Source organism: Penicillium concentricum (genome assembly GCF_028827145.1).
Source record: "Penicillium concentricum strain IBT 3081 chromosome Unknown utg000004l_segment0_segment0, whole genome shotgun sequence".
NCBI classification, from domain to species: domain Eukaryota; kingdom Fungi; phylum Ascomycota; class Eurotiomycetes; order Eurotiales; family Aspergillaceae; genus Penicillium; species Penicillium concentricum.
Genome location: NW_026622757.1, coordinates 2060579 through 2080103, shown reverse-complemented (window position 1 = coordinate 2080103; position 19525 = coordinate 2060579). Strand labels below are relative to the sequence as shown.

Genomic DNA, 19525 nt, shown 5'->3' with positions numbered 1-19525 from the left:
TACTCCGTACTCCATAGCCTGGCTGCAGATCTAATTATGATTGCTTTTCCGTCTTCCGACCAATGTGAACCTCGTCTTCAGCGTGCATTGATGTCCAGTGGCTCCAGCGAATACCGACTGAATGCCAATCATGATCTGGGCCATTCTTAAATTACAGATATTACTTAGTAGTATTATGTATGAAGACCATATGGTTGTTTAGTAACACATCAAACATACTTTTTGCGCCTTGATATTTATGTAGGACAAGGCCTCGGAAGATCTTCAGATCGTCAGAGCTTATTTAGACAAGAACCAACGATATTACGTTGCTACGATGCTACATGTGAGATCCGGTAACGTAAATCATGTATTCATTTCCCATGAATTGGCCACAAAGGGATAGACCAGAGTCTGGAACGAAGAGATCATTTGCGAAGTGGAAATCCAGACTGGGAAACGAGCAAGAATAAAAGCCCAGTTAAGGGTGAAAGCGCTGGGGGAATATACACAGAAGAGAACATAATAGAATAACAGGAGAGACTGGTGAAAGGGCAATCCGAAATCAACCAGGACCGTCATGGGGGAAGAACTAGACCCAAAGATACAAAATCACAGAAAAAGACTAAGAAAGCAGCCTATCTCTATTGTCCGTTGTTGCGGAACCGCTCAGGCATGTTGGGCATAGACGGCGGGGGACCAGGCTCCGACCCATCGTTGTCTTCCATTTCCTCATCCAAATCCTCAGGATGACTAGACATATAAAGTTAGCTGACAAAATCACAGAGTATTAGGGCTGGACCAGGATCAACATACGCAAGTAACTCCTTGATATTCCTCATCTCATAGTGCCTCTTGCGCTGCTGCTCGAAATGAGCGTGCTTCGCGCGGGCCTCTTCAGTTGTCAAGAGCGGATCATCAGCAGGCACATGGGTACCATTCGTTTCCTCCACGCCGACATGAACATGCTTCTCGCTCTTGTGCGAGTCCGTGCTCATGCTACGGTCACGGAAAACACGAGCCTCGTCCAAATGAACGTCCGGCATGGTTTCCTCGGGCTCACCGAGCTCCAGATCAGGGATTTCATCCTCTGACACACCCTTCAGGTGTTGGGTGGGTTTGGCCGAGTCCAGTTCATCGACGACAATGCCCTGCACATCGATTAGGCTTTGCTGTGCATCGTCGAGCCGCATCAGCTCATCATCTTCGCTGGGGTCGTAGTGGGGGGCGTAAGGAGTCTTGGGTTCGTCGATCTTCATCTTCGCCGTCTTCTCCTGCTCAGTCAGGTACAAGTTTGCTTCATCCCACTTTAGACGGGGCTCGTTTTCATCATAGGCGCTGGCTGACGACTGTCGGCGCGAGGTAGTGCCTGGGCGGGTAGTGGACGAGGATCGGCGACGGCCTGCATTCTGCAGGGTATTTAGGATGGTGAGTTCCTTGGTCTCCTCCGGTTCGGAGATGGTTGGAACGGAGAGTGGGGAGGTGGCTGCCATTGGAGCGGAAGCGCCTTGGAAGGAGTTTGAGTTCTTGAGGATGCCTGTTTAGTTGGCGCAAAAGTGCACTGGTCAGATCTCATCGTTGCCTTTAGTCGCCGTTTGACGCTGACGTAGTTTGGACTCACCTCTTGGCCGATGGTGCACATCGTCGGAGCTGTGCGCCTTGGCCGGCATGTGTGGTGCGGTAGTCATGGTGGGATGATTGATAGGGGAAGACCGGGTGTCGCCCGATTTGCAAGTGGACGATGTAACAAGAAGTCTGATTTCCAAGGGTGGGAATCAGGAAAACGAAAAGGATGTGTGGCCTGTTTTATTTTTATTATATCACAAGCCTTGAAGTTTGCTCAGCTGCAATCCGTGCGAGAAAAAAAAAGAGGCTGAGCACCGCCTGATATGGTTGGGCGGGTGGAAGCGGATAAATCAAACGAAGATCAGCCTGACTCAGATATCAGCTCACGGTAGTCACGGGTTGAAATAAAGAAAGAAGAATATAAGGTCAAGTGGACGGTGGGGGTGCAAATGCCTCGATGACGTCGGCCCGATCATCTACCCGACGACTCCAGCTTAGGTAAACGTTTATCAGATTCGACCTGACGATATCTGGGATGTTGGACGTCATACATATTTCCTTGTAATGACTTGATGCTATATGTTAGCCGAAACTCGAACCGTGCATGACGCTTTCGCCCGGATCTTCAAAAGAGACAACATAGTTATAAAACTCTAGTATGGAGGGATACAAACATTACTGTAGATGGATAGACAAGGAAATATAAGATTAGACTAGATCAAGACAAATAAATGCCCAGTCTTTCAATGTATTCAAGAACGCCAGTCATGTTCCAGAGTCAAGCCCAGACAGAACCCCGAGGCAAGAGTCTCAGAGTCCACGAATGCTTAAAACACCCAACTAGATCGCCCGAACGGGGGTATATGGATATATATGCAACATAATAATCACGATGTAGAAAATAAGCAAAAGAAGGTCAAAGTGTGAGAAGAAAGAAGAAAAAAATCGAGCCAGCGAGGAAAAAGAATGAGAAAAGAAAAAGGAGGCCCAGAAAGACCGGACAAGCAGACAGGCCAAGAAGTCTCTCATGCAATGGAGTCAAACTCCTCACGCTCACGAAGTCGATTCCGAGCAAGAGTATCGCCACCACTAGCCGACAGCTGCATCCAGTGCAGTGCCAGGCACATACTCTGCGGGTCCGATTTAGAGTCTTTGTCTCGTCGGTACATCATCTCCGCCTTGAAGGTATCTCGCGGGAGGGTCAGAGGAAGTGTCACGCGTGGGAGAAGTTCTGGGTGTGTCAGATAAAGGATTGCAAGTTCGCGTTGTGCGACTGGGTTGCCCTCTTTAGCAGTGATAATCCACATCCCCGCTGCATCTTGGATAGCATGGCCGGGGCGGGATTGGAAGTCCGAGGCGAAGGGTGGATGACGACGGGAGAGCTCCTGGAAGACGATTCGGTCGGCGATCTCGACCATGCTATGGCAGATCTCTTCTTTGAGACTTAGTGCGGCCAGACCAAATTGGAGGAATGCTGTCCCGCGGTCCGTCTTGTTCAGCTGATCCCCTGGGACGAACGCTGAGATGAACTGCAAGTCCCTGAAAAGAGTCTTCGGCTTCACTTCTAGAATTAGGTCGCGCAAGGCGGCTACGATTTGTGCTTCCGATGGAGTGGAGTAGTCAGACCGACGGGAGCCGCATGTGACTGATTCGGGAGGAGAAGAAGGTAGCACTGGGCCCACCTGTGGTAGGTTGGTGGCCCGCACCTCCGAGAAACTGTGGCGAGTGGCCCGATGGAGTTGAGAATTGTTTCGCATCCTGCCTCCTTCTTCCGGTGAAGAGCTGAGAGTAGCAGGGGAATTGGCATCTTGTGGCGAGAGGAGCGATGCAATCACCAACGAACGCAAGTCTCGCAACGCATTGAGCTTTACAAATGGATTTCCATGACGCGAGAATACTTCAATCAGCCGATGGAAGACTGCCTTGTATGAGAAGGCCTCCTGCCCGTCCGATTCTAAAGATGCTTGTGGTAGCCGCGACGAGGTCTCCGCACGAGGAGCTTCTTGTTGAGATACACGTAGGTTGCCCAGAGACCTGCTCCGGCGACCTTTCAATGAACCACGTTGCTGACCAAGATGCTTGGAGCGCTCTTCGTAATCGGCGTAGAATTTCTGGACAGCAGCTCGTCGGCGCATTTCCACCTGAATGCGTTTCTGGTCCAGGGCATTGGTAAACCAAGCGTCGGTTTCACTACCACAACTCCATACCGGAGAGCCCAAATCACTTAGAAGCAGACTAGTCAGTGTTTGTCTCAGGTCATCCATGAACGCCGTCTTCCCCTGTGTTTTGCGTTCGACACGACGGGGCTGGCGAGTTGCGGTCTCGCTGAACATAGACGGTGGTCGCGAGTACACGCTCGACGCGCTTGTGGCATACATAGGGTGCCGTTGGGGCGCAGACCAGAATGTACTGTAGGTGTCACCCGTAGATGTCGAAGCAGCGCGGCCAGGTGAACCCCCGAGAGAAGACATGTCAATTGAAGGCAAGTCACGCTGAGGCCTCCATCTATCGGAGATTATGCTTTGGATGGAGGGCTTGCGACCCAATGACGGGGCATCTTGAGAAAGACGAGACATGGAATCGGGCATAGGCATATTGGCACCATAGAAGTTGGAAGCAGAATTTGTGTCCTCGCTTGTGGTTGTTGAGGGCCGAGGAGTGCTAGGCATGGACATTCCCGGGAATGTGCGAGAGCCATAACCCTCAAATCTTGAGCGTTCTCTCTGGAAAAGCTCACTTGCCCATAACACCGGTGTCTCGGTCATTGTTTCACCCACCAGTTTATTGATGCTCATTCGGACCTCGTAACAGAATCGATGAATTCTTTCTTCGCCCTTGCAGAAATTATCAATTCCGTTGTGCGACAACCATTTCCGAGTAAGCTCGACTTGCTCGTCAGACAGCTTATTTGGTCCACCCTGGCTACTGGGCGCCTTCATCATGTTCATAACTTGCACTTCGGGTTTCTGGAATAGGGAACCACCCAAAGACTTTGCTCCGTAACGAGAACGCTGTTCTTCGGGGAACTGGTTGAAGAGTCGGGCTGAGTAGATCATCGTTTTCAAAGCCATAGCCACGTGTTTAGCTTCCTCATATCTAATGGAGTTCTTGACGTCGTTCATGTACCACATCTTGTCTCGGATCTTGCAAAATGTGGCCGTCATGTCTTTCACTTGGGTTTGGAGTCGGCGGAGACTGTGGTCGAGAGACACAAAGTCGCTCTCGCAACGCTCAATCACAGCTCGTGATTGGATCAGTGAACGACTGTAATTCTCATGCATCGGGCCCAAGATCCATGAATCGTCTGTGGTCCTCGATGAATTAGGCGTTCCTCGTTGCCCGAGCTGCTGCGCAGCATTCCACCAGTAATGCGCACCAACAAAATCGGAGTCATGGTGGCAGTAGAACATCGCTTCGTTGAACCGCTGCTTCAAGGACATAGCAGCTGGCTGCGAAGTATTATGTGAAATGAAGCCATAGTCGTCTGCGTCTTGAATGCGATGCTCCTTCACAAGTCGAACGATCGCTGTCTGTAATGCTTCGTGATTTTCCTCCAGTCCTAGTGTCGTGGAGTGCGCATCATCTTCACTTTCAATTATCGGGCCTTTGGACGTTTCATATCTGCTATCAGGGAGAAGGCTCCAAGTTAAGCCATGGCCGTCTGCTGCAACCGAGAAGATGGTCCAATGCTCGCCTGAGGGGTGCTCTAAGCTCAAACGCTCATTAGGATGGTCTAAATCAGTTAGCTCGAATCGAATGCGAGCAGCCTTTTCAGACAGGCTATTTTCTGATGTTAAGATAGAATGAGTTTCCACTGAGAAAATGGAACCGTGATGGGATGTAGGTTTTGAACTTGTGTCATGGTTGAAACGAGCAAATCCAGAATCCATATGTGGCTCTGGCCGAAGGTTGACAGATGGTGGTGGACTGGATGGCCAAGATTGAACTCCTGCAGATGCTGGCGATGAATGCAAAGAAGATGGGGTCTGTTGGAAGAGAGCGTCTAGGAGTGTGAGAACATCCAAAGCAGACATCATCAGGAAAATTGAAGAAGACTTTCGTCGATGATGAAGTGGTGCCTGTGAAGAAGGAATTGAAGGGTCAACGGATACCTCCGCCGGGATCGTGTTATGAAGCCGAGAGAGCATGTTTTCGACATGGCCCTTGATTATCGGACGGGGGATTGAGAAATGATGCCTTGGAGAGATTAGCAACAATCTCGAAATATGCAGAAAGTTCAAGCTAGGACGTACATTGAACGCAAAACAGCAAAGACTTGAGCGTAGGCGCGGTGCCCAACCTGGTTCAACAATTTCTCGCGGGCATCCTTTCTGATATGGAAGTCTAAGAGAAGTCCGTGGGTCTATCACATCAATAGCAGATTGGAGTCAGCTTCGCAAGTTCACCAAAGGCTAGAGGCTCATGTACCTCAGGATACGTCAATGCGCCATAGAGGAACTTTGAAAAGAACCACTGGAGGAACAAAAACTCCAAAAAGCGACTGCGGGTCTCGGGATTATCCAACTTCCGCAAAACGGCCTTTGCGAACTGTAGCACATCTTGAGGAAAGCCGCCATCCGGGTCATCAAGTACGCAGAACAAGTCATCCACGGCAGAAGCAAAGAATTCCTCTGCAACATCCGTTCGCATGGGGTCCAGGGAATCCATGGCAAAATCCAGCCCGGGTGGTGTGGCTATAGGCTCTAGGAGAAAAGCACCAGTTTGTAAAATGTCCATTAGGTAGAGTTCAAATTTGGGACGAGCTTTCCAAGTGCTGCCAGTGGTCCAGGAAGAAAGGATCTGGCCAATAAGAGGATAGTATCTACTACTTCCGTTGGAGATTAGTTGAGCGCAGACGGACGACCACACCTCCATACGCAAGCGGGACTCAGGCGTCTCGGGATCCAAAGGAGCGGCAAAAACGTTAAAAAGAAGTATAGATAGTGGGTCAGTCCTCTCAAAGGCATATGCGTGGTCCTTGAAGGCAGCGGACTGAGCCTGGCTCTTGTTTAAGAAAGACTGGGCCCGGGCCCGGGAGGTAGAAGGGAATGCGGGATCATTGGTATCCAAAACAGTGGCAGGAGAAGTAAAAGCAGCCAATTGCGACGAAGTCAGGCTTTGTAACCGGTCAACCAAAAATTGGGGATCGGAGCGGACCAGCCGCAAAATCTCCAAAAAGTCCGTCCGGGACTGAGGGCTCAGCTGATGAAGGAAATCCGGGAAACGGCCAATGTCAGTTTCCAAGGATGGCTCCGAGTCCATGGAGTCTGTCTGGCCATCGTAGGGAGATGAAGAACATGATTCCTGAAGGTCTTGCAGTGTATGATAGAGAGAAACGAAACTGGCCTTGTCATCATGGCGGAGAGCTTCAACGAGACCTCGCTGTGCAGTCAGCCCGACACGAACCATACGCGCAGAGACGCCAATGGACACCTTGGTGGCGCGCAGGCGTTTCTCCAGTCGCTTCCTTTGAGCCTGTTTGCGCTGGGTTTGGTGATAACGGGTGGCCAAATCCTCGAATGAAATTTGGGGGACATCTTCCACTAGCATAGGTATAGAAGCCATCGCGGGCCCGGGGTTGTGTCCATTGGAAGGAGTGGCTGGTACCATGGGACTGGCGCGGCCCGAGCCCAACTCACCTGGGCCGTTCAACGGAGATTCAAGTGCGGACATGGGCGACCCCGGAGGTGAAGGAGGTAAAGGCACCGATGCGGGATCTTGCGCCCGATGCGACAAGTCACATGGTGTATTAACTTTGGGGAAAGCAGGTATTTGCTCGGCTGGAGCTGGTCAGATCATAATCGGGGAGTATAGAGAAACACCCTCTTTCCCCTCCATATAGAGGAAAAGCGCAAAAGAGATATAAATGACGTACTTGAAGGCAAAGAATATTCTATCATCTTGCCATTAGCGACAGACAAGTCGCAAACCCCCCAAACTGACGAATGCCTATCGCATTCTGGAATGAAAAAAAAAGATTCTCAGAGTGTGTTTCTAGGGAAAAGGCGGGGGAGAAGGGGAAAGGGGAAAAAAATAAGGGGAGATGGTTATAAAAGAAACGTATAAAAACACCAAAGGGAACTCGAAACGGACAGTTGCAGAATAAAAGTGCTAAAAGTATAGAAAAAGACTTCTAAGTGGCTTATTCTTAAGAGAACAGGTACAACGAAATGATGCGTTGGCAGTGCAGGAATGAGGTGTCCATGCGCCCCTCATGCGCCCGGATTTATATGTGTATTCTTTACGTTTTAATACGGAGTACATCGACGTACATCGAGTAGATCTTATTAAAATCTCGGACCTAAGATCTAAGATGTGGCAACCTTGAGATTATTACTATACACACGGCATTTATTTCATGCAGCTAACCCGGGATACCCCGATTTCTAGAACAAAAAAGTAAAGTTGGATCACGATTAGTGAATCGTTCATGACATTACAAATAGGTACAACCCAAAACTCCGTTCATAGGTATTCGTGTAAGGAAATCCATAGTATCACCGACAAACCCATTTCTTATCAACTTCTTTTTGCCCGACACGAGCAGCAACCTGATCAAGGGTAGCTTTGAGTGTATCTTTGGACACTTTAGGGAATCTAGATATATCTGGATTAGTATATGCTCTAATATAAGACATCATGGAAACAAACCGTTTCTTCAAGATCTCGACCAACCCGATCTTACTGAGATCACTGCCTTCAACTGCTTCCTTGAAATCAGCGAGTTGATCTGGCGGAAACGGCCGTTTCGCTTTCGATGTAGGAGGTAAAGCACTGCCTGCCAGTGCTCCAGGGACTGCAGGAACAAGGAAACCGTCTATAGCCGTCGCGGGTCGCGCTTTCGCAGGTACTGGATCCACGGGCTTGGGTTTCTCCCAGTATGCAGTCGAGAAGGGGTCGATGGGGAGCTGGACCGCATCGGATATAGTTTCCATCCGATAAACCTCCATGTCAGGCTCGACTCCTTTGGAAGCCCACTTAATTCCAGTAGAGACAGGCTCTAAATCACCCACAATGAGACGCCGTTTGCCCTCAGCGAGGGCATCATCCTCATCATCCAGGAAACCCTCGAGATCATCTTCGCCCTCATCACTGCCTTCATCTTCTTCTTCAGAGTCCAGCTCTTCACCTTCTTCGGGTTCCTCCCACTCCGCCTCGGAATCATAATCATAATCAGTATCCGGCAACCCTCGGTGATACGGATTTCGCGCAAGTCTTCGCGTAGATAGCTCGGACACGCGACGGGTATAAGTTCCCTGATAGGGAGGGCGAATGTCCTCGCCAAACTTGAGAGACTTCATTGTGACCTTGCGTAGAAGTTCTTGTGGCCTCGGAGATGGCATTATGCTCTGGTTTTGAACCGGCTGAGTTGGATCGTCAGATCTTTGTAGCTGCAATAGTATGTCCCTAACAGAGGTCGTTGGCTGACGCCCCCGATGGAAGGGGATTATCTGGAAGACTTCTGATGGACGGAATGGATGTATTTGAGTGGGGGTTTCGTTGCATAGACATGTATCGATCGTTTCGCGTACGTGCTCGAGGGCTTCGGGGTCACGCTCAAACCGATGGGGAGGTGCCACAACGGTATGAGATTGTAAAAAGAAAGCAGGAAACTCTCGCTCATAGTCTGATTGCACGCCACGAGATTCGCGAGCGGGATCGGCTGTAGTAGATGGCTTCTTAGGCGAAGGAGCGGTGATCACCTGTCCAGACGAAGCGGCAGGGACCGGTGGTTTGGCAAAGAAAGAGTTCAATTTCAGTTGTGACTGAACCGGTCAGTCCGTGGGCATCTTTCTGTTAGGACACTTATGCATGCCACTTACTCTGGTCTTCTTCTCCTTCTCCTCGTCCTTTTTGCGCTTCTCTTCTTCTTTGGCGGCCTTTTCATCTTCCTTTGCTTTCTTCTTTTCGTCGCGTTGCTTGCGTTCCTCTTCACGCTGAGCATCCTTCTTCCGCTTTTCTTCTTCTCTGTGTCGTTTCTCCTCGTCGCGCTCAGCGTCGCGCTTCTTTTTCTCTTCTGCCTTGAGGCGCCTCTCTTCTTCTCGCTTGGCTTTCTCCTCCTCTTTCTTTATCTTATCTTCCTCTCTTTTCGCCTTCTCCTCGGCCTTCTGGCGCTCTTTGGCTTCTTTCTCTTGTTGTTTGGAATCTGTGCCAGCAGAGACTACCTTGCGTTTCTTAGAGGCCGGGGTATCAGGCTCAGGGTTAGAGGCAGCATTGGTGCCTGCGGATGTTAGTCCCCCGGCATCACCATCTTCACTTTGTTTACGTGTCTTTCTCATGACGATTTCGACCGAGGGGGGAGGTGGAAGAGTGCGCTTGGTTTGAACTGGCGGGGAAGTAATGTCGTCAGTCTGGGAGGGGAGAGATGGGTCGCAATTCTCTTGGTTTTCGCCGGCGAGCTCAGTCAATGGTAGCTTTGCATTTGGCGAGGGTATGTGCGCATCATCAACCTCTTGAATCGAGCGTTTTCGGGGACCGGATGAAGGTGACGCGGGAAAGGATGAGGCCGACTGCATCGGCGATAAGGATGCGTTGGCTACCATTGACCATTGGCTCCAGGGTAGGTGGAAAGAGCTAGGTAAGAACCTGAAGTCTCAGGAGAGGGAAGGGGCGATGGGGACAGGCTGTCGTGTGATAGGTCGCGACTTCAGTTCATAGGCGGTTTAGGTCGTGTTAACTAAGGCAAAGTGCGACTTGGAGAGACAAATAACGGATGTCACTTAAGATAGACGATTGGTCTGGAATCTCAGAGTATTGACGTCGCTGCTTAACGTACGGAGTAGAGCATTGACAATTGGGCCAACACTGGGACGCGTTAATCGTTTCGCGCTCGCGACCGATAAGCACGTGTGTGCTTATGTAACCACTATACGTGCCCGACATCCTCCTTGTGTGGGGTCTTTAGTATGTTGCGCAATTGATGGCATGACTTGAAACTTCCAGATCAATATGGAATGAGCATGATGTTTTGTGGTGCGATATATTCAAGCTACTCAAGTCATTTGGTTACTGTACTAAAACTCAATCACCTTGCACTACGCAACGACACAAACAAAAAGCCATATACCCCTCTATAGAAGTTATCCTAAATGCAAGAGGAATTGAGATAATCATTGGGTGAAATTACTATCTCTAGATTAAGATAATCTAAGTCAGATAACCAACGCCAGGGCGGCCCCGTATGCAGCCGTAGAAGGACGAAGATAACCCAGAGAGCCAGCCTATGGAGACCAGCGGTGCCATCGAGGATATACAGCCAGAAAGAAGGAAGCCTGGAGGAAAAGAGAGATGCGGCGCTTTAAATAAAAAGGGGTAAATCAGACAGCAAACGTGCAAAGATATAGACAAAGTAGGATGACGCATTGGTCTAAACCATCAAGATTTGCCGAATGGAGCCAGGCGTGGAGTTGCAACGTGATAGGTATTATGTGCAATTGATGAGGCGGTAAGAGAAATCACGTGGAAATCATAAAAGATGGAAGAAGGCGGGATATAAGGAGGAGGAGGAAGAGGAGGAAGAGGAGGCAGAGGTGAAAGAATGATATAAGGGTTGGCAGGCGCTGCATGACAAGGACCTCAGTCGCTGTCCGAGTCGGGATTTGCGACGAAAAGTCGCACATTGGTCATGGAAGTAGTTCGCTCGTCTACACTGCCTCGTCGTCGCAACTCGGCTGCCTTCTGGGCTTTTTCGGCTGCCGAAGTGGCGGCGCTCGGAGCCTTCATGTCACCAACAATGTCTTCTTGCTCGTGCTCGCTGCTGTGTCTTGTCGCGAAATCATCTTTTTGGAGAGAGGACAATCGGCTCTTTTCTTCTTCGTGAATCTCCGCGGTTGTATTTTCGGACACTTCTGGAAGGTCAGTCTTCTCGTTTGGGGGCGTGCTGTTGCTGCCCATCGTTCCCTGTGTCCGCGAGTATCCACTTGGATAACGGTGGGTACTCCCCAGAGAGCTGCGGCCGCTGCCGGTCCGTCTGTGAATTGCGCCACCATCACTGCTGCGAGCGTCATCATCCCCATCGCCGACCTCGTTCGCACTCAATCGCACGGGAACCTTGGCGCCCACTAGGTTTGAAGGCGAGAACTCAGCAGCTCCCTTAGGACCATGTCGGATCTTGCCACTGCCCAAGGTTCCTGCTCGGCCGGCGCCTGCGCCATGAACTTCAAGGTACGCTCTCTTCTTGTCCCGCAAGGCTTGTTCGCGCATTCTAGCGTCTTCGGGCTGAGCCCGGTCACACCACACGGTAGCCTTTTGCCGCCGCATGAGGGCTACATATCCAAGCTGAGAGTTGGCAGAGCGAGACGAGGCGGTTCGCCGGATGTCAGAAACGCTTTGCCCCGCGTGTGGCATTGGGTGGTTGCCGGTAGACGAGGTCGAGGTAGTGGTACTAGACATGCGTCGAGAGGGTGGATGATGAGGAAGAGTCATGGTTTGGGGAATAGGAGGCGGAGGTGTGCCGTGGTAGTGCTGAGAGCCGCCTGAGTAGGGCAACACGTTGGAGGATGTGGTTCGAGTCCGACTATGTGTGGTCTGGGGGCTCGCTAGATGGGGCGCAAGTTGGGGCCGTGGAGAATCGTAGGGCTGATATCCACCATACCCGTGCTGGGCACCAGCGAGAGGCTTCCGGGCAGGAGGCCCTTGGTGGAGGGGCATTCGAAAATCAGTCATGTTGGGCGGAATAGTACACCAGCCTCAAAATCCCAACGTGCGGGGCCCTCTGTTCTAGGAGTTCGGTTTGCTCGTGAGTGCGCGGGGGATTATTTCAGGAGGCGAAATCCTGATTCGTGATGCTGACTTAAGAAGGCGGCGTTCTCGATGCGCGCGCGGCTGACGGATAGAGAGATAATGCGGCCTCAGCGCCCACTGCAGTATGCAGCCGCCACAATCCGCTTTAGGGGGTCTTAAGCGGGAGGATGAGAGTCGAGCCCTTAAATATGTAGTGACACCACGGTGTTGACGTGCAATCGGCTGATGCTCGGGCTGATATTCGGGCAGATCCTTGGGGTAGTGTTGAGGCGAGAATGACGGGGTTGGAGCGCACACACGAACTGTAACTCAATCGGTAGGCGATCTCTCTGACTGTAATAATAGGGAGATATTACAAAGAAGGAAACGACAGCCCTGAAGTCCAATAAATGTCGAGATGGGGGGAAGTTGGGATGGGCAAGTCTTAAAGGGGAGATCGGGGGAAACCTTGAGGACTCTGACCGGCGGTTCCTTGGTTCAGTAAATTGATTGGACGATACGGAACACGACGGAGGATGTACTTTCCCACACAATTTGGCGGGTGGAGTACTTAGCTCAGCCACACCTGAGGCTGGAAACTTACGGTTACATTTCATTCTGAGTTCACAATGTTTCAAATTGTTGTCTCTCTCCAGCTCTCTCAAATTTCTTTCGGCTTATGGACCAATGCTACATTGGTATGACCCTACAAATTTGTCTCCCAACCACGTGAATGCTTGAAGGTGACATGGCCGTATTTAGCGAACCCTTGGTTATTCTAAGGATAAACGGCTGAGAATGTTTGGTATGATGGTACGAGTCGTGGATCTCCAGACTCTCCCAACCGCCATATACCACATAAAGGGGCTGCAGCTTCAACCGGCTCCACCCTCCAGCCGCCTGTAACCCCAATGCACCCAGACGCTACCGACAAGGTTAGTTCATAGTGCCCACGTCTTTACCTATGCGCCGGGGTCTGCGGTTAGATCGCCGTCCCCATAATAGGCGCCCCTTTTCCTAGGGTTTTTGGGTTAGGCTCGAATTCGAAAACATGAGCGACTTCAAGTTAGTGGTAATTTGTTATTACTCGTGCGAGAAGTGCATAATGCTGGTGCGGATTGGCTCGAACTAGACGGCCGGCCCAATGCGTATATCTCGTTGGATTCACATACGGATACGAAATGCACCTCGCTCGACTCCTCCACCTGTCATCCTCAGTAGAGACGACGGAATCCCGGCCCGCGTTCCAGAACGTCTAGTATCTGCTCCCAGAGCTGGCCCTCTTTGGTTGAGGGAATATCTATGTCAAGTCCGCTTTGATAGGCAGAACGATCATCTGAGTGGAGACTGCCGCGTGGGCTATATTGCTCAGCTACTTGTATAGACACTTAATTGCGCATAAGCAATGAAGATCAGGACAATGTCTCTTATTAATACATGATATGCTAGCTTCTATATGCTTATTCCCAAGCCCCCAGGTTCAAATATCATGTAATAGGGGCCGGGACCGTTGACAGCGGGCTGATCATTGGCTTTCATTGACCTGTGCACAATGCGGGGTTTAGCTCCTTGCAAGAGGCAACGCTGGAAAGGAACTGCTATCTTGTACAACATATAGGGCATTCGCCCCCAACTAGCCGGGAGTAACATCCCCATTCAGTGTACGTGAGTACTCCGTATTCGTCAGCCACTGGTTCTGATTTAAAGAGGTATTGATGCATAATTGGACCAAGCCTTGGAAGGGCATAAGACGATACTCCCCTTCGGTTAAATACGGCGAAACCCCTTGAAAGCACTTAATACACATTCTAGTAAAACAACTATAGTTCAATACGATAAAATTTCAGAATGGAGATATAGCTGCGCCACATAAGTGGGCTGTATTAGCTCATTGGTGGACCTCACAACCTCGGAAGCTGCAAATAGGAAAATTAAAGTCGTGACGTCAAGATGTTTCAGCGTATCCGAGTTCATACAAAATCACAATGGAAAAGTGCCTGTGCCTGATGATACATTGCCATTGAGAAGGCACAATCCCAAGAAACCATTGTGGGGGAAAAAAACAAGTTGCGAGAAACGCTAGTATGAACTACTTGATAGGAAGAAAATATACGCGCATCTGCATGTCACAACTTATAGCCTGAGACTAGTGGACATTAGCGGATATGTCCAATTCATATCTTTGCTTTCCAAGGTTTCTATTTGCAGTTACAATCTCACATGGTAAAGCCGTATCATCCCTATATGCGTCCGAGCGTAAGGTCCCCACCAAAACTAGTCCGCTTCGGTCTGTATAGAGTCCACCTCGCTAAGCCGTAGCGCGTTCACCTCGATTATACTTGATTCGTTAGAGAGCAAAGCCATGGATATATGAGTGAACAGATAATTGATTTGGCATATATCATTACCATAACTCAATTCTATCGTAAAGATAATGTATGTGGAGAGATAAACCAGATCCAGAGCGATGTGCTAAAAACAAGGGTGTAAGGTTATAGAGAAGGATCAGACTAATCGCCATCAAGGTTGAACATTTCTTCATTGTCTTACTGTGTGGGCTGGGTTTCTTCCGTTGGGGAGGTGTGCCCATCATCCGTGGCCTTGCCCCAAGCGTCCTCGAAGGCCGAGTCTGCTAAAGGCTCAGGCTCAGTAAAAGCTGGTTCCTCGAGCACAATGGTGTGTGGTTGTGGCTCAATGGCCTCCTCCTCTTCCTTCCTTAAATCAGCTTCTACCTCCTTCTCAACTATCACCTGGGAGAAAGACGATGAAGCAGTCTGAGTGTCGACCAGATCCGTCTCCCTGGTCGGTACTGCGTTGTTCTTGGCACCAAGAAGCTCGAGGTCAAAGTTCGAACTATAAACCACGGCAGAGAAGGCTTCGAGCTCACGCACATTCTGGTCCATGGCGACCAGATACTCATTTGGTGGGTGGGCACCATTGCCAATCACGTGTGCCTGGCGAGTCATGACAGCCAGGAGGTTGGCAAGCTTTGTCTTGCGCTCGGAGTTGGCAGCTAGGGGGACAACAGTGGCAATTGAATCGAAGGACTGGAGGGCAGTCTCCGGTGCGGAGGTCGGCGCCTTGAAGGCATCAGCGGCACATCTTTGATCGATAAGGGTTGAGAATCCCTCGTTGTTAAGAAGTGTGAGGACGAGGGAGAAAGAGGGAGAGTCGATCAAATCTGCGGTCTCATCCAGGAGGTGTCGCAGCTTTGACGCTGTCTGGGAGGAGGTTGGGTCGGCTACGCCTTCCACGCCTGACTCGCGTAAGACATGTTCCTCTTCCTCTGCCGGAGGAAGCAAGCAAGCAAGCCACTTTTGAGATCGTCGCTCGTCCTCGGTGCTACCTTCCACCTTCTTTCGGATTTGCAAGGTCAACTCAGAGAGCTTGGCCAAACTGATATCTTCACGTGGGTTCAAAGGTCCGAATACTTCCTCTACGGCAGTTTGCACTCTCCCCATCAGGTCTTTCCACCCACGGTGAAGCAGCCACCAACTGAAGGCAAGGTAACGTCGATTGGTCTCGAAATCATCGCCCAATGTTTGAGTGAGCTCATCATCGTGGTCTTCAAGACTGATTGTCGAGGCGTTGGCAGGTGGCGTAGCAAGGGAGATTACGCTGGATAGGTAGTTCCGACGGCCAAGCAGGTTGAGTTGGACGTGAGTGAAGATGGTGAGCAAGGAGAGAGTGTAGACCATAGTAAAAGACCGAGTGACAGCTAGAAAACGTTAGGTTCTGACATATATTTATGATGGAACCTTCCAAAATAACAACTTACAGGTAATCTTCACCTCATTCCACAGCTGTGTCTTGTTTCGCTTGGGCCGAGGTTGTCCGTCCGAGTTCAGAGAAGAGTCCCCAATTTGGCTTGCGTGCACATATCCCTCACTCTGGAAACTGGAGAGGCTCCTCCGATCATCGTCCGGCAGACTCGGAGATACCGAGCTCAGATCCGACCCAGTTGCCTCACCTGCATTCAGTCGAGCCAATCTCTCCGCTCGCTTCTGTTGCAGCTCCTTGGTCAACTCCTCAACTGGAAGAGCATCGATAATATTCTCTGCAGCGGTCGGCAATAAGGCTAGGACAGTATATGTGCAATCGGTCTGGTTTTGTTCGAATCGTCGGCGTAGACTATTGCCACAGGTCAGTGATTCCGGTTCGGGGTATTCTGGTCGGGGTTGCACGCGTTACAAGCTCGCGTGATTGCCAGCGGAGGAATAGGAGTCATCAAAATACAAGGAAAACTAACTTTTCGCGAGCAATCCGATCGCTGCTCATGCGCTCCCGTGCCTCGGAGATCTTGGATAGCACGTATTGTCCGGCCAAGTAGCCAGCTCCAATCACCCCAGCCCCGATTGCAAGACCTTTGCGATTGCGCTGGAACCAGCGCCTCGTCGCACCGATCATAATTGTGTTTGGTGCTTCTCTGGGAAGAAGTCAAGATGACATGTAATTTCAAATCATGATAGATCCAGAAGATGGATGGTTCAGTAGATAGATGGGGAAGACAGACTTCGGGCGCCGATCGCCAGTTTCAGGCCTCGGCTAGAACTCACCCTCATGCAGTGAACCGAACCTATAAAGCACCACAGAGGCTTTAAGTACCCCAAAGGCTTTAATTACCCCAAAGGCCTATATATGTACCTGTATGTTCTGGATTTTAGGCCACAGTCGCGAATTTCCCGGTCGCGAATTTCCGCATCGGGGTGCCGCCGCTTTTATGGGGGCGCTCAGGCTCCTGCTCACTGAGTATTTCACAGCACGGATTCAGAAAGCGGCCCGATATAGTACTCCAAGGCGGAGAAAGGATAAGAGCGAATTTGTCCTCGGTTAATCAGGTGACTTGATCTAGTCATATCTCCAAGCGTGGCCTATTACGGGGTGCGACGAATCGTCTGATGCTTCGCTTCCTACGACAGACCACGATTTCCTCAAGGGAAACTTACCTCAAGAGGCGCAGACGTCAACATCCAAAACCCAGACGACCAATCGTAGTATTTCCCACGATAGACGTGATCCGACTATCGTTATATTCGTAGGAATATCTAGATGTGCCAAAGTCGTGGTCTTTCCCACGGTAGATGTGATACGACGATCCTGCGCATCCTACGACAGACTATAACCTAGATATGACCACGAATAGATCGATCGTCAGATCACGTCTATCCTGGGAAATACCACGGGTTTTGGGAGGTTGACATCTGCGTCATTCCTTTGGTTATCTTGATAATGGAATTCGCTTGTATGGGGCCCCGGGGGACCCCACGTGATGAAATACGATGATACTGGCTGGTAGTTAACTAGTTAACTAACCATTCTGTCGGAGTTGTATGACGTAATCAGCCAATGTGCTGCCCATCCCCGATTTCTTTGCTCCGCCGTCTCGACCTGTGATTTTTAACAGCAGACAGAATGATATCTCAGGATGAAGGATGAAACCTTTTCAAATGGCCCGGAGTCCCTGGAAGTCCGTTTGGTGGCAAATGACGGCTTCAAAAAGAGAGGCTTCCAACAGCTTTTCTTCGTGGTTTCTTGGGTTGAGTTTGGCTTATCATTACTTCTGTTTTGTATCAGATGGTATACATGCCGGAAAATCCTACAGCGTACCGGGAACGATTTTTACTTCGCCAGTTCAACTCTTGTGAGCAATCAAATATTACCCAATTTCCATTCACTGATTACGATCTGTTAACTAGGTGGTGGGAACCGCGAGCATGGCCATCCTCACCGTAGGAGCTGCTCATGGGCTTGGTCTACCTCGGTCTGATTTAACCCCGGAAGATATCCGTTCTGCAATTTTGTTCGGCTGGGTCAATCAGGTGCTTGCTCTCGTGGCCATCGGCCTTTCGAAAATTGCTATCGTCGCCTTTCTCCTACGAATTGAAGGCGTCCACACACCGACGAGAACATTTTTCTTATGGTTCATTGCCGGGAGTAATCTCGTTGTTAACTGTATCGCGGCCACATTAGCCCTTGTACAATGTTCGCCGATACAAAAGCTCTGGGATGAGGGTATCCCCGGAGAATGTTCGGCGAGGAAACGAGTGCAAATATTTGGTTACGTTCAGGGGTGTGAGTTTTCCCGAATCCGAATTACGAACCTCACTGCCTGACAATAGGTACTTACGGTACTGTTTAATGGATCAGCGTGGTCAGCGTTTTGTGACATTGCACTTGCAATGTACCCTATGCTGCTTTTCTGGGGAATCGAAGCCTTCACAACAAAGACAAAAGTGGGCCTTTGTGCTTTGATGGGAGTTGGTATCAGGTAATTGCCACTGAAAAGTTTAATAAGCTGAGTTGGTAGAATTTTAACCCATAGTAGTGCAGCCATCTGTGCGTCTTTTAAATCCGCCAGGCTAAGCCTACTCACGAAACCAGCAGACGAAACGTGTAAGTTAGCAGCTCAAAGTCCTCTCTGTTTGCGGCCGCACATGCTTATTTCGTTTCATACGCCAGACACCTTGGCTCAGGTAATTGTCTGGAATCAGTAGGTATTTCCTGCGCCTCATGCTTTTCCTAAATTGTAACAAGGATATCAGGTCTGAGATGTGGGTTCTCTTTATTGTTAGTTGCATACCACCGACAAAGATATTCTTCAGGCTTGCCGTCCAAAAGGTGGCTTCCTACGTGCAAGTTGGGAAGAATCGTGCTGCAAAATTACAATTGCACAACGAATCTCGCGGACCAAACGTCTAAATTATCTGCTGAAAGCCTGTGGTCAATACTGGTCTTCACGCGGACACCGATATTCACAGTCACAATGAGCAAGGATGTTCGAGTAATCTGTAATATCAATACCGGAGTTCGGGCTCAGGCCCACCATTACTCTTGGAAGATGATGGACTTGAATACTACTATCATGAAGCTGCAATTGCCGGGGAAGACTGTTGTGTTCGAGTACTACTTTGACCAGCGCGTCGGAGGTGGCCAAAGCGACAGAATTTACTTGGACTATATGCCTTTTGGCCTCCGGATAGATGCATCACTGACAATCACACGCTTATAGGATGCTTATCCTCTCCTTCCCTTTGCGCGGGCTGCCGTTGCAATTCTCAGTGAGGTCAACTCCACCAACCGCTTTCAACAGCTGGCAACATATACACAAATGAGGATTTGCGGACCGGGAATATTCAGCTATGCAACGAGAGAAACCACTTGAAGCATTGCCAAGATGAGCAAGTAGCCCGCTTGCGATATGCATATATGGATCGATCATATATACAAACTAATGTTTTGGTATATCGATATAACTATG

The 19525-nt window shown here is 49.9% G+C and overlaps 6 protein-coding genes across 6 annotated transcripts; 1 reads left to right on the top strand and 5 right to left on the bottom strand.

Annotated features, from left to right (window-relative positions):
- Nucleotides 1-623: 623 nt before the first annotated feature.
- N7517_009732 (PP1-complex regulatory subunit GLC8) lies at nt 624-1667 on the bottom strand (the record flags this gene model as incomplete). The annotated part of the gene is made up of 3 exons (XM_056727455.1): nt 624-732; nt 796-1516; nt 1601-1667. The coding sequence occupies 3 exons, from the start codon at nt 1665-1667 to the stop codon at nt 624-626; spliced, it is 897 nt and encodes a 298-aa protein (XP_056576027.1).
- A 903-nt stretch (nt 1668-2570) lies between these two features.
- Nucleotides 2571-7329, bottom strand: N7517_009731 (uncharacterized protein; the record flags this gene model as incomplete). Its single annotated transcript, XM_056727454.1, has 3 exons — nt 2571-5742; nt 5799-5908; nt 5974-7329. Coding segments are annotated over 3 exons (4638 nt in total), but the record flags the coding sequence as incomplete, so codon positions are not given.
- Nucleotides 7330-8042: 713 nt separating this feature from the next.
- On the bottom strand, nt 8043-10061 carry N7517_009730 (putative chromatin assembly factor 1 subunit A; the record flags this gene model as incomplete). The annotated part of the gene is made up of 3 exons (XM_056727453.1): nt 8043-8142; nt 8197-9311; nt 9369-10061. The coding sequence occupies 3 exons, from the start codon at nt 10059-10061 to the stop codon at nt 8043-8045; spliced, it is 1908 nt and encodes a 635-aa protein (XP_056576025.1).
- A 1060-nt stretch (nt 10062-11121) lies between these two features.
- Nucleotides 11122-12210, bottom strand: N7517_009729 (uncharacterized protein; the record flags this gene model as incomplete). Its single annotated transcript, XM_056727452.1, has 1 exon — nt 11122-12210. The coding sequence occupies one exon, from the start codon at nt 12208-12210 to the stop codon at nt 11122-11124; it is 1089 nt and encodes a 362-aa protein (XP_056576024.1).
- A 2603-nt stretch (nt 12211-14813) lies between these two features.
- On the bottom strand, nt 14814-16674 carry N7517_009728 (peroxisomal biogenesis factor 3; the record flags this gene model as incomplete). The annotated part of the gene is made up of 3 exons (XM_056727451.1): nt 14814-15985; nt 16046-16398; nt 16517-16674. The coding sequence occupies 3 exons, from the start codon at nt 16672-16674 to the stop codon at nt 14814-14816; spliced, it is 1683 nt and encodes a 560-aa protein (XP_056576023.1).
- A 2356-nt stretch (nt 16675-19030) lies between these two features.
- On the top strand, nt 19031-19276 carry N7517_009727 (uncharacterized protein; the record flags this gene model as incomplete). Its single annotated transcript, XM_056727450.1, has 1 exon — nt 19031-19276. The coding sequence occupies one exon, from the start codon at nt 19031-19033 to the stop codon at nt 19274-19276; it is 246 nt and encodes an 81-aa protein (XP_056576022.1).
- Nucleotides 19277-19525: the final 249 nt, after the last annotated feature.